We start from the raw sequence: 12,440 nt of genomic DNA on the forward strand, positions 1-12,440 counted from the left end.
ATCAAGTGGCTTGGGTGAGTCAGGGCTGTGGCATGAGGCCCCCTGATGGTCGGGAAGAAGCAGCAGACAGGCAAGGAGGATTTAGCCTGGCCTTGCTTGTAGTGTGGATGTCGTTTTCCCCCCAAACTGACTGTTTGCCTCTATTGCAGTTAGGATACCAGGCTAAATGGGGTAGCTGCCTCATTTGTTTGCAATAACACCACTGATTCCAGGGTGTTTAGATACTGCCTGCAGCCATTAAGGAAGCTAGAGTGAGGAACAGCACAGGAGTCATCAGGCTGCTGTCTCCTCCACCCATCCTCACTGCCATCGGGATTTTTGTTTGGGACAGACTCTGTCTTCCTCCTTCACCATGGAGGAATATTTGCCTTAGTGGCAGCACACTGAAACCACTGAATCATTTGGGGTGAGAAATCAGGACTTCGGTTACGGTTCAACTGGTTTATAAGGGAGACACAGGATTTTCCAAGTTGTGCAGCTCTTGCAGATGCCCTGAACAAGCAGTGACCCAGACATTCCCTGTCCCCTCTGCACAGTCTGCCCAGCAGAGAGAGTGTGCAACCTGGACAATGGGCACGTTTGCCAGGGGGTAGGAAAGAGCTGGCTATTGCAGGTGGCTGCAAAGGTGCTTTCAGTACCTGTTTGCCCCGTAGCCCTCAGCACTCTCTGTGGAGCACTATTGTGCTTGCTCAACCAGGTTGCAGGGCCCAGGTACTCAGGGCAGATACCCTTCAGGGATGCCTTCTTGCTGGAAGATAGAGTTGACCTAAATAAAAGGCTACTGGGCACCATGCATCTTCTGAATTAATCACCTGAAAGAGCATATCTCTTTTAGCAATAAATAAAACTAGCACCACCAACAAAATGTCTTTTCTTTTTCCTAGGATAAAAGACAAAAGACATGCATGTTGCTCTTGCAAAATATTCTGTGGTCTTTGTTTTCACAGATCTAGATATGGATTATGTCCTTAGTCATCAAGGGGATTATCTTCTCAGTATTTATGAACTTACTTTAGTCTGTAAGCATAGCCTAGTCAAGGAAATACCCCTGTAAAATAGGAGTATGGCATGACAAGAGTCATCTTTTCTCATGGCATCCATCTGAATGCTGGTCAGTTTACAAGTAAAAAAAAAATCTCTAAGTGGCATTGCTACAACTTCACACTGGAAATGATATGAATGTTAAGTTTGTTCTTCATTTTAATCCCTGTGGATGACGAATCCTGCAGGCAGGAATGACCAGCACATTGCAGTGGGACTGTGGGAGGCAGAGCCTCCTCCTCTTCTCCAGCTGCATAGCTCTGGAGGTTTCCTGTTTGCCTACCTAATCTGACACTTCTGCAGGGGCAGTTGAATTAGAATGTATCACTTCTTAAGGTCAGTGTTCTGGTCTTAGCCAAAATATAAGGGGTTGATGTAAAGTACATCCCCTTGAAATCATGCTAACATGGAGAGTCTTCTGTGAATTCTGATAGATGTAGGATTAGGTTCGATGTCTGTTTTAGGACTCTGCCTAGACTTATTCCCAAAATCTTACCTAGATTTCTGTCTTTTTCTCTTCTCTGCCCTTTTAATTTTTGCCTAGTACAGGTTTTGGTTGGCTGTCCAAGATCTCAAGAAACGACCTTTACAGGATGTGACCACAAGAGTGGAAGAAATCTGGCAAGAGTTTCTAGCTCCTGGGGCCCAAAGTGCTATTAACCTGGATTCCCACAGCTATGAAAAAACAAGCCAAAATGTCAAAGACCCAGGGAGATATACATATGAAGATGCACAGGTTAGTTTTTGGTTTTATGCAACTACTGCTAATGAAACTCTCAGTTTTAATATGATATTCTACTATCACATTGTCACTGCTCACTTGTAAGAAAAAGGAGATGCACAGTTTGAAGTGACTTTGAGGATATCTGTTCAAGCTGGGTAAATGATATTTTCATTGAATCTATCTGTTATAACAGGCTAAGGCTCCTCTGGGAACAAATGTTCCAAAATCTACAAGTCTGCAAGGCTCTGCAAGCTGGAGCCATGTCTCAGAGAAAGCACAGATGAAAAAGTGCTGTACAGTTCAGCTTGTCTGTCTGTGCTACCTGTCATCAGTCTGCCATATTTACAGAATGGCCAATGTCAGATCAAAACCCTGGCTAATACACTTTCTAATTTTTTTTTTTATACCTAATTATATCCCCCTGCCAAACCCCAAATGCAGCAGCTCCCTCCAACACAGCTAGAAATTTGTCCACCAGACAATACCTTAGAGTAATGATAGGACAGTAGGCAATGCAATGAGCTTAATCCTTCCCTCCTAAGGCTCCAGATTTATCAGGGAAATTTTTACAGATAAACTGTACATGGAAAATGCCTTGAGGAAAACAGATAATTTGAGAAAAACTGCTATAAGCTAGGGTAAAGCTGCATAACCTTCTGGAAAGTGAAAATATAATTTTCTAATTTTTAAAAAAGAAAAATGAAGAAGGGATCATTTGGCAAATATTACTAGGGACACAATGAAAATATATCCTCCTCATAATAATTTTTATTATTTACCAAAAGCAAATGAAAAGAATTCCTGGGTTTGGGGATTTTTTTTAATTGGCATTCAAAAGCAATTCTTCAAAATGCTCCACTAACAAAATACTTTCATCTCAGGGGAGATGTTTTGGACCACTTATACAAGGTTAGGCAATGAATTTTTCAAACCAGCATCAAATACTCTTATTTTCCTGAATGCAGTTTTGCTCCTTGGGGCCAGCAGAGAAGGAATGTGCACGATGTTTCAGGGCAGTCCCCTGTGAATATCAGGCAACTTAAATGCCCTTTCTAAAGCTGAGAGATACAGGAGTGTGAAGACATTCTGGATAAGATGTATTCTTTGCTTGGCAGTTGTAGTGAAAAAGAACTGCATGCATCACCTGAAAAAAATGATAATGGCAAAATGCAGGCTAAAGTAGATAGGTGAGTAATGGGGGAATTGATTAAATTGATAAGTAGAAGTACTAAGAATAAGACAAATGTTTAGATGATGAGTATTTAATTAGAAGAAGACACAGAGGATTTAGCCTTGAACTGATCGGTTCACAATGTAATTGCCATTCAAAGGAGAGCTGATAAAATCAAGCTGGAGCCCTGGCAGTTAAACTGCAATTTTAGCTCCTTGGGTTAATTTTATTTCAGTGGGTTTTTACACTGACAGAACTCTTCAATTCATCTGTTGTGGTTCATGGACACAGAAATATGAGGCAAAGGTAGACCTTCAAGGGCCAGCTATGGTTATCTTGGAGATTGAATCTATTGAATCCTCAAGAGAGGATAGCACAATGTGGAAGGTGAACCCAGTTACCTTCTTGGGTGGTGGGCTTCTGGTAGCCCTCCAAAGGCCAAGCAGGCTGTTTGTGACTGCTTGACTGGATAGCTGAGAAGGTGTTCTAACACAAGCAGGAAAAAGCAGGACATTGCTGAAGGGTGCAGTGCCCTGGTAGAGATTTTTTCTGGCTCATCCTGGAGAAGGGAAGTTTTTGTTTGCCTATCCACTTCATGGGAGCCAATGCAGATGGCCCCAGGGTGCAGTAAATCTCCCAGGGCCTGCCATGGTGTTTCTCACAGGTCAGCCCTGCCACTGCAAAGGCTCTCATCCATGAATCTGCAGCAGCTGCCTTATCTCAGCACCCTGGCACCAGGAGTCCATGGGAGCTCCCACACATCCCACATTCCTAGGGACTCAACCAGATACAGCTAATCAAAACACCCTCTGTGGGAGGGGAAAATACAAGTGTTGTCCTGTCCTGAGTAGCTTTAACACAAAGAGGAAAACAACTGAAATGTCCTTGTAAGTAAAGAACAAGAAAAATTTTAGTTTACTCAACAGCACATTCTTTGAGTGCCTGCAGGTCTGAGCCACTACAAGGAAGGAAAAGTGTTGGCTGATCTGAGAAAAATAGTTCGATACTCCTGCAGTGGAAGAATAGGAGAAAGTGATGTGGCACTCTAGTTGTGACTTGAGAGATCCACAAAATACCAATTCTGTATAAAAACCACTGGAAATGGTCACATTGCTGTACTTGGGAAAGGCAAGGTGTAGCAGAGCACATTCAGGCCAGCAAATGCTTTATAACAGGAAGTTGAAAGCAAAGCATCATTTGTTATCGGGTGCTTAACAGTCTACATTGATGTGCTTCTTTGCACACCCTTGGCTCCCAGCCCCAAAGAGCTCTCCCAGATGCTGCTCAACCATCTGGTAAGGCAGCTAGCCTGGATAAAAACATGGAGAAAAAAGGCTTTTGGCAAACATTCCTCTCACTTCAAACCTCTTTGTCCCCAGGCCAGTCATGGTCTGAAAGCAAATGGGTCCTCTGTTCAAGAAAATCTCAGCTTCAAATCTCAGTCCCCAAAGCGCTCGTAAACCAAACCTGAATTTGGTGTGCATTTATTATTTCAGACAGACCTCTCTCTGAGACAGATGCCTGTTCCACAGAAGGAAGTGTTGTGCCATTTCCCCATCTCAGCTTGAGATGCTGTGTCCCTCAGTGCTGCTGCACTCCACAGTCCTGCACTGCTGGGCTTGCAGGGAGTTGCCCCTCCTGCTGTGGCTCCCACAGGTGCCATCGCCCACCCCATGCCCAGCTCAAGCTGTGCCAGCACATCTCAGCTCTGAGCAGAGTGTGCAGTGCTGGCTCAGCCTGCACTCCCCTCCCCAGCTGTCCAGCTTGTTGGTGTCTCTGTCCTTGAGCAGCCCAGTGCTGCCCCGAGCTCTGTCCTCATCATCAGCTCTGCCAGCTATCTTGATCCGCAGCACCTTCTGTCATTTTAGTCCTGGGCCCCTCCAGAGGAGAGCCTACCAATTTAGCTGATTATTTTCTGCTCTTAAACAACTGTCCTCTGAGTAAAATATTATGATTATCAAACCATTTTCACTGGGGAGCAAAGCAGCTTTTAATACAGGGGGCATCGTCAGGAAAGGTCAGTTCAATTAAACAGTGAAGTACTTAGCAGGATGTAAGCTCCCACAGGACTTATCAGCATCATTGAACAACCAATGTGGGGCCCTGCAATATGAAGCAGGCACTACCAGCTCTGGAAAGTAAATAGGTTTGGGTCCATCTGAATGGCCTCTTTTGTCTAATGAAGTTGCAGACAGCCAAAGTAATTTATCTTTACATGGGAGCACAGAGCTGTGAGTGTGACAATTATGGCTTATCTGTACATGTTATTAGTTTTTAAACCATTCTTCCCCTACCCCCATCAAGCATCTCCTTGCCTCTTCTGAAATGTCTTTCTGCCTTGAGAAAATCTTTAATCCCTTCCTCTGTCCCTTGGTGTTGGGAGCTAGTATCACCAGGATGCATTGTGTTTCTTCACAGTAATGTTTGTAGGGTCATTTAGTCTACATTTACTAGTAGACTTCAGAGCTAGGTGTACCAGAGCCACGTAAGCCACACAGTTGGCTTTGAAATTCCTTTCCTGTTTTCTTTGTTTATTTTTACTCTTTAATAAATAAAATAGAGTATTACATTGGCATTCATATACCTGAACTAACCAGCTGTTGTTTCTATTAAGATAATTCAGGGAAATTCAGTTCTAATCCAGGCTCTGTTAGGAATTTTAACTGGCTTTTTTCAGATTTTTGGCTAATTCCAGAGCAGATTTAGACCATAATTCTAAATTCCGGGCAGCTCAAACCAGAAATGTACCTGTCCCAGATTTGAAACATAGAATAATTTGGGACAGAAGGCACCTTTAAAGTTCATCTAGTCCAGCTACCCTGAAATGAGCAGGGTAGATCTTTAACTAGATCAGGTTTCTCAGAGCCCTGTTCAACTTGACCTTGAATGTTTCCGGAGATATGGAATCCACCACCTCTCTGGACAATCTTGGCCAGAGTTTCGTTATCATCATTGTACAAATTTTCTTCCTTAAATCTAATCTTGAGATTTGAGCCCAGTTCTTGCTCTCAGCTACCTCATATGTAGTTCAGTTTGTTCTGAACTGTGACAGAGATACAAGTCCTTGCAGGATTCATCAGTGGTCAGTTGTATCAGGAAGCTCAAGGTGCTGAGAGAATTTGATGGGATCCTGTTGAATTCAAAACCAAACTCCCAAGTTTAAGCAAGGATCTCTTGGAAGTGAAATGTTATTTCTTAGCAAGAAGGGAAAAGGAGGGAGGACTTCTCCTAACTTTGTGTTTTCAAGCATGCACAGGATGTGAAAGTCCTGGTGTCTATTCAGTGGGCATAGAGAATTCCTTTTGTAGGTCTGGAGCAAAATCATAGCATGGAAGGAAGATGTGAAAATAACCATTCATTATGTATTTGTATCATCTTTCATGTAAGAATTTGGAGAAGCATTATTCCTGTTTTCTTAAGGTTTTGTGCAGTCACCCAAGTTATGTGCATGCGTCTAAAGGACAATGACTAAGGGTTGGTTAGCAGGGCAGGCAGCTGGCAAGGGGACACGGGGCAGACCTGGTGCTCTGCCTCTAGGAGGGGATCAAGTCCACCTGAACCAGTGCTGCTCAGAGACACTGAGCCTGTGCTGTGGGGAATTGAAAGCACTGCCACATGACATCACAGTACATGACATCAGCTCCAGAGGTCCTGGGGGCTTTTGACAGCCTGCACCTTCCTGTGGAGCTTAGGGACTGCACAAGGACTTGACCTTTTTTCCCTTCTCCTTCTTTGGCTCTGATTCTGTGGGACTGGAGGAAAAAATTGTTCCTTTCACTGCACTCTGGTTCTCTTCCTTGTATTTGGGTTATGGTGACTGCAGAAAACACACAGACTCTCACTGTTGTGTGTTTATTACAATTAGAAGCAAAAGTGCAAGCTCCTGCCCTTGTGAATTTCACAAAACAACATACAAAGCATTCTGAAATCAAGAGCCCCACAAATACAGCCAGAAGAGTAGTTAGATGTCTGGAGGAAAAATAGAAAGGGATGGTGGAGGCTTACACTGCTGTGCCTGGTGCTGTGGAAAGCAGGAAACAAAAAACTTGAAGCAGAGGTTTATATAGGAGCATATACTCTGTGTTGTTATTTTCCTGTTTTGCTTTGTTGGGAGTTTTTTTTTAAATGTACATATGCGCCACACATCAGAAAGTACTTTTTTTATCTTCTGCCTTCCATTTTAATTTGTAGTTTAGCAGTCATGTTAACATCTACCATTCAGCCTTTGTCTTGCTGTTCCCTTTCTGTCTCTGAAGGCATCAGGGATCAAACTACTGTCTACGCTAATGTCCTTCTGTCACACACGAGCAGAAAACGGGCCAGGAAAAAGTCACAAGTGACCCCTCTCCTTGCAGACAGTGACAGAAGGCAACAGATCTCTTCAAATGAAAGATCATGGGAAATGGGGTAACAAGAACAGTCAGCATATTCCCACAGGACAATAGTCTGCCTGTAATTCAGGGTGCTGATCCTGCCAAGATGTCTAAAACTGCATGCATGAGTATTAACAGTGCCTCAGTGCCAGACATTTCATACCTCCAAAAAATACCTTTAGATGGATTACATGGGAAAGTCTCTAGCTTGTTCAAAAATTGAATTCAGCACTCAGACTCTGGGACTCTTGTGTCAGTAGTGTGCACTGTGCTTCTTGAAAGCAACAACTGCATGTCAGATCCAGAGCAAGAGAATTTCCTCTTCATGTGAAGGTCAGGGAGCTGCTGATACTGTTTCTTTTCCCCCCAAATAGGGAGTGAAAGTGCTTGCAAGTGTGTCCTTTCATCTAATCAAGAAGCCAGAGCCCCAGGAGTCCACTTCTCACGGACTTTGAGGTTATGGTCTCTTCCTGCTAAACCCATGCACTGCAGGAACACCATGGTCTTTAATTTTTTTAAGGGCTTGTTACCTTCCTGAGTGTTCACACTCCTAATTAAAAATTTAAGAAAAAATCCCTGGGAAGATCTATCAGCAATGCATTTCATATCCCTGCTCAGCCCACAGCAGGTATGAGTGTGGGCTGTCAATATAGGGTTTGCTCGCAAACAGTTAAAAGATTTCAGCATACATTTGGGCTCTGAGATCTTGAGTTCAACCACTTAATGGCAGCCCAAGATGTCATAGCAGCAGATATCGTGCAGCCAAAATGTTGATGAGGCATGGAAAACTGTTTATCTGTCCAGTACTTGTTCTCTAGGTAGGCATCCAAGCAGGGTTGGTGTTCCCTATCTCACCATAGCCATCTTTACTCAGAAGCTGTGTCCTGCTTGAATCTGTGGGGCTGTATCCTGCTCTATCACCATCTCCTATGGAACAGAATATCCCACTGAAATATAACTTCCTTCTGCTGTGTGAGGGGTTCTGCATGTTCTTCTCCTTGGTACAATTCAGCTTTTTGGCAGGATTTTGCATGGAGCAAACAAGGAGGAAGTTGCTGACAGCCTGCAGGTGTCAAGGTGTTGACCCAAAGGTTAACTAGTTATACCTCATAGCTGTACCACAGCATCTACAGGAGGGAAAAACCTCATCTTTATTGCTGCAACTCCTACCTATTGTATTGTTTGGAAAAGAAATGCCAGTCTCCTGAATGCTACATAAGGTTGTCCCCTCCTCCCAGGCAAAACCTTTTCTCTTGGGCTTTTTGCCAGTAGCCAGGATTTGGCGCATATTGAGAGAATCAGCCTCTTAGCCATGATCATTGTTCTCAAAACCTAAAGCTGCTCATATGGCGTTAGACTCCCAGCAGCCCACTCTTGTCTCCCAGGATAGCCCTTGCTATATTTAGGACTAAATCCTCCTGCAGTACCAGGCTGACCCCTTAACTGCACAGCAATCAACAGCCCTTTGCCTCTAGTCCTCTGCACTGTGTCTGCCATTGACCCTCAACAGCTCTGCCCTCACATTTGTGTTTGAAGATATGAAGCAAACCAGTTGTCTCATCAATTTATAGAGGAACCATTGCTAAATTTATGTGTTTCTTTTTATCAATGTGCTTTTCCATGAAAGATTTACATTGTGTTTCCAACTATGTATCTACAGGGCTAAACAAAGGATTTCTGTGTATTACTCAAAATGAGCTCTCATTGCTTACAGTTATCCCTCTTGGTAAGGCTCTTTCTTACATTCCTGTGCCTTCAGCCCCATGTAATTTCATTTGTGGGCTGAAAAAAATTATGCTTTTTAGCTTAGCAGGGAGGTTGGTCTATATTACAGGATATTTATTCTTTTTTTTTTTCCCTTAGTAGTAAAAGCAACTTGGTTGAGCGTGAAGAAAATGCACCAGCTAAAACTTGGTTTACATTATGTGCCTTGAATACTTGAGACTGGCAAAAAAGATTTCCAGAGCAATTCACTCTTGACCAAGACCCTTATGTGCCATTTAGCAACCTGAAGCATTTCTTTTCCAACTGTAAATCCAGGCCAGCCACGAGGTCCTGCAGCAGCCAGAGCACCCAGTCCCGCCTGGCCCTGCTAGATGGCAGCACTGCCAGGCTCCGGGAAGGGGCTCACCCTGGTTCATGCAGGCAGGCAGCTCAAACAGGCACTACAGCATTTTTGGGAAGAGTGAAATCCTAAATGCAGAGACCAAAATAAGCAGATCCAAAAGCGCTCTTAGTGGAGGTTTGGAAACACTAAAGGGAATTAGAATAAAAAAATACATGTTTCTCTGCTTTCTAACCCTACTGGTGTTTTCCCATCAAGTTCAATCAGGGCAAATGTGAAGGTCTCTTGTGCAGCTTCTTCACTGTTTGGCTCATCTCAACTGTGCCTGCTACCAGCTACTTCAGCTTCCAGAGCTGATGCAGCAATTTTTACTGTTTTTTCCAAAGTGCATTTTAGCACTACCATTTAGGTTGAATGCAATTGATCATAATTGCTCCTAAAAAGCATTGCATTCAGTTTTGGCACAAGCAACTGCCAAAGAGGAGTAGGTGTCCTTTCCTTTCTTTGGCTTTTTGGGAGATCCTGGTGGTGGTGTGGTAGGGGGTTCTGCTGGTCAAACAGGTTTCTTGAGGATGAGCTGGGAAGAGTACAGCGGAATTAACAGGACACATCTCTAACAACCCATAGATAGCAGGTTTTGATGACTGCAGTATGTGTGTATGCTGGCACAGGGGTTAACCTCAGCTCCTTTGCCACAAATGTCTGTGCAGAGCAGGGGTGCTGACAGACAGGCACTAGGCTGCTGCCAAGTCTAATTGGAAGGTGCAGCAGTCACACACCAAGTGCTTGCAGAAGCGTCTGCTTTCTCCTTCCCACGTCCTCTTTGTACTATAGAGACAGCTTTTCCATAAACAAACTCCAGGCAGGTTCTCAGCTGGCATCTCTTCCCATCCTTCCAGCAAAGGCCACAAGGCCTTCACTCAGGCAGCACTCTCTCATGTGTGAATCTGCAGTAAATTCCTCCCCAGTGCCAAGCATACAGGTGGCACAAATATTAGCATTCATTGCAGTATGCTGTTATTTGTTTAGTTGTTTAATCTACTGCTTTACATTGCTCATGGCCTTTTCTTTTAATGGATTTGTCTGACATGCTGCAAATCTCCTTTGGAGTTGGCCAGAGGTTCGGCTGCATGCTTGCAATACAAAAGGGGTCTCCAAATCAGCTCTCACTAGTTAATGTCAGGTGTTGGTGACAGGGTGAAGGAATGCTCCAAAAGAATCCAGATGTTAGTGCAATAACTACGGTAAGGAGGTTTCTGACCAGTTTATGAAAGGCAAAGTGGACCCTTGCAGCTCAAGTACATCTCAACAGCTATCTAGCCTTAGTGTAAACTCCCCAAAATAAGCTAAAAATCATGGAATAGAATCATTAAGGTGGGAAAATACCCCAAAGGTCATGAAGTACAAGCTTTGACCAAACACTGCCATGTCAATTAAATCACAGCACTAAGTGCTACCTCCATTCATTTCTTGAACACTTCCAGGGCTGGTGACTCTACTGTCTCCCTTTCTTTCATTTCTTCTCATTCTGTCACTAGCTGCCTTGGAGAAGATGCTGACCCCCACCTGGCTACATCATCCTTTCAGAGAATTGTAGAGTGATAAGGTTTCCTCTGAACCTCCTTTTCTCCAGGCTGAACAATCCCAGCTCCTTCAGCTGCTCCTTATCTGAGTAACTTTATAGACTCATCACCATTTCCATTGCCCTTCTCTGGACATGCTCCAACACCTCAGTTTCTTTCTTGCAGTGAGGGGCTCAAAACCAGACACAGGGCTCAAAGTGTGGCCTCACCAGTGCCAAATACAGGGGGACAATCCCTGCCCTGGTCCTGCTGGCCATGCTGTTGCTGATACAGGCCAGGATGCCATTGGCCTTCTTGGCTACCTGAGCACACTCTGGCTCACGTTCAGCTACTGCAGACCAGCTCTCTCAGGTTCTTTTCTGCCAGGCAGCTTTCCAGTCACTCATCCCCCTGCCTAAAGCACTGCATGGGGTTGCTGTGACCCAAGTGCAGGATCTGGCACTTGACCTTGCTGAACCTCTTACCACTGGCCTTGGCTTGTTGATCCAGCATGTCCAGATCCCTCTGCAGAGCCTTCCTGCCCTCCAGCAGATCAACACTTCCACCCAGCTTAGTGTCATATGTGAACCTGCTGATGGTGCACTTGATCCCCTCATCATAAATAATCACCCATCAACAATAAAGATGTTTAACAGGGCTGACCCCAGTACTGAGCTCTGGGGCCATCACTGGTGACTGATGCCAGGATGTAACTCCATTCACCACCACTCTCTCAGACCAGCCATTTTGATAGTTTTTAACCCATCAATGAGTGCACCTCTCCAAACCAGTGGCTGCAGGCTTCCCCAGGAAAAGGCCATGGGAGACTGTATTGAAGGCTTTGCTGAAGTCCAGGTACACTTAATCCACAGCCTTTCCCTCATCCACCAGGCAGGTCACCTGGCTATAAAAGGAGATCAGATTGGTCAGGCAGGATGTACTTTTCCTATACCCATGCTAGCTGGGCCTGGTAATTTGGTTGTTCTGTACGTGCTGTGTAATGGTAGCCAAGATGATCTGTTCCATAAATTTGCTAAATGGGAAACCTGTGCTTGAAGTGAGCAAAGAATTGGCCATTTCCTTATTCCCCATCATCACCTAAAGTTTGCAGTTGTGTTTAGGCACAAACAGGGAAAAATTTATATCAGCAAGTTCAAATTTAAGGGCTTTCTGGAATCTACCTGGTGTTCCGAGTTCATTCAGAGAACATTGTGCTTAACCTTCACAAGTCCAAAATAATCTCAAGCCTGTCACAAAATATCAAGATGAGTAACATACTAGTGGAACTAGGAGTGGATATTTAACCACCGATTCTCTTCTTGATTCATATACACAAATCATAGGAAAGAACCAAGGTTTTCTGCCAAAAAGAAGCATTCTTAACAGAGAAGGTAATTCCTGGGATCTACCATGTGCCTTATGCAAGTCAGATGTTTGGTTTTTTTATCATTCAGGTTTTTTCCCACATTTTTCTTGAGTGTTCCCAATATTCTGCTTATCTGGC

At 44.0% G+C, this 12,440-nt stretch overlaps 1 protein-coding gene across 12 annotated transcripts in view; it reads left to right on the forward strand.

The window, feature by feature from the left end:
- RGS6 (regulator of G protein signaling 6) overlaps positions 1-12,440 on the forward strand; it is a 253,210-nt gene that overhangs the window by 207,236 nt on the left and 33,534 nt on the right. For all 12 annotated transcript variants that reach the window (XR_012580818.1, XM_074542901.1, XM_074542904.1 and 9 more), the window contains one exon: positions 1,591-1,777. Coding sequence is in view for 11 of the 12 variants with exons in the window: in XM_074542901.1 (XP_074399002.1) it covers positions 1,591-1,777 (187 nt within the window). In the remaining variant the exon portion in view is untranslated. The remainder of the gene's footprint in view (positions 1-1,590; positions 1,778-12,440) is intronic.

The sequence above is a fragment of the Zonotrichia albicollis genome, chromosome 6 (assembly GCF_047830755.1).
Source record: "Zonotrichia albicollis isolate bZonAlb1 chromosome 6, bZonAlb1.hap1, whole genome shotgun sequence".
NCBI lineage: Eukaryota > Metazoa > Chordata > Aves > Passeriformes > Passerellidae > Zonotrichia > Zonotrichia albicollis.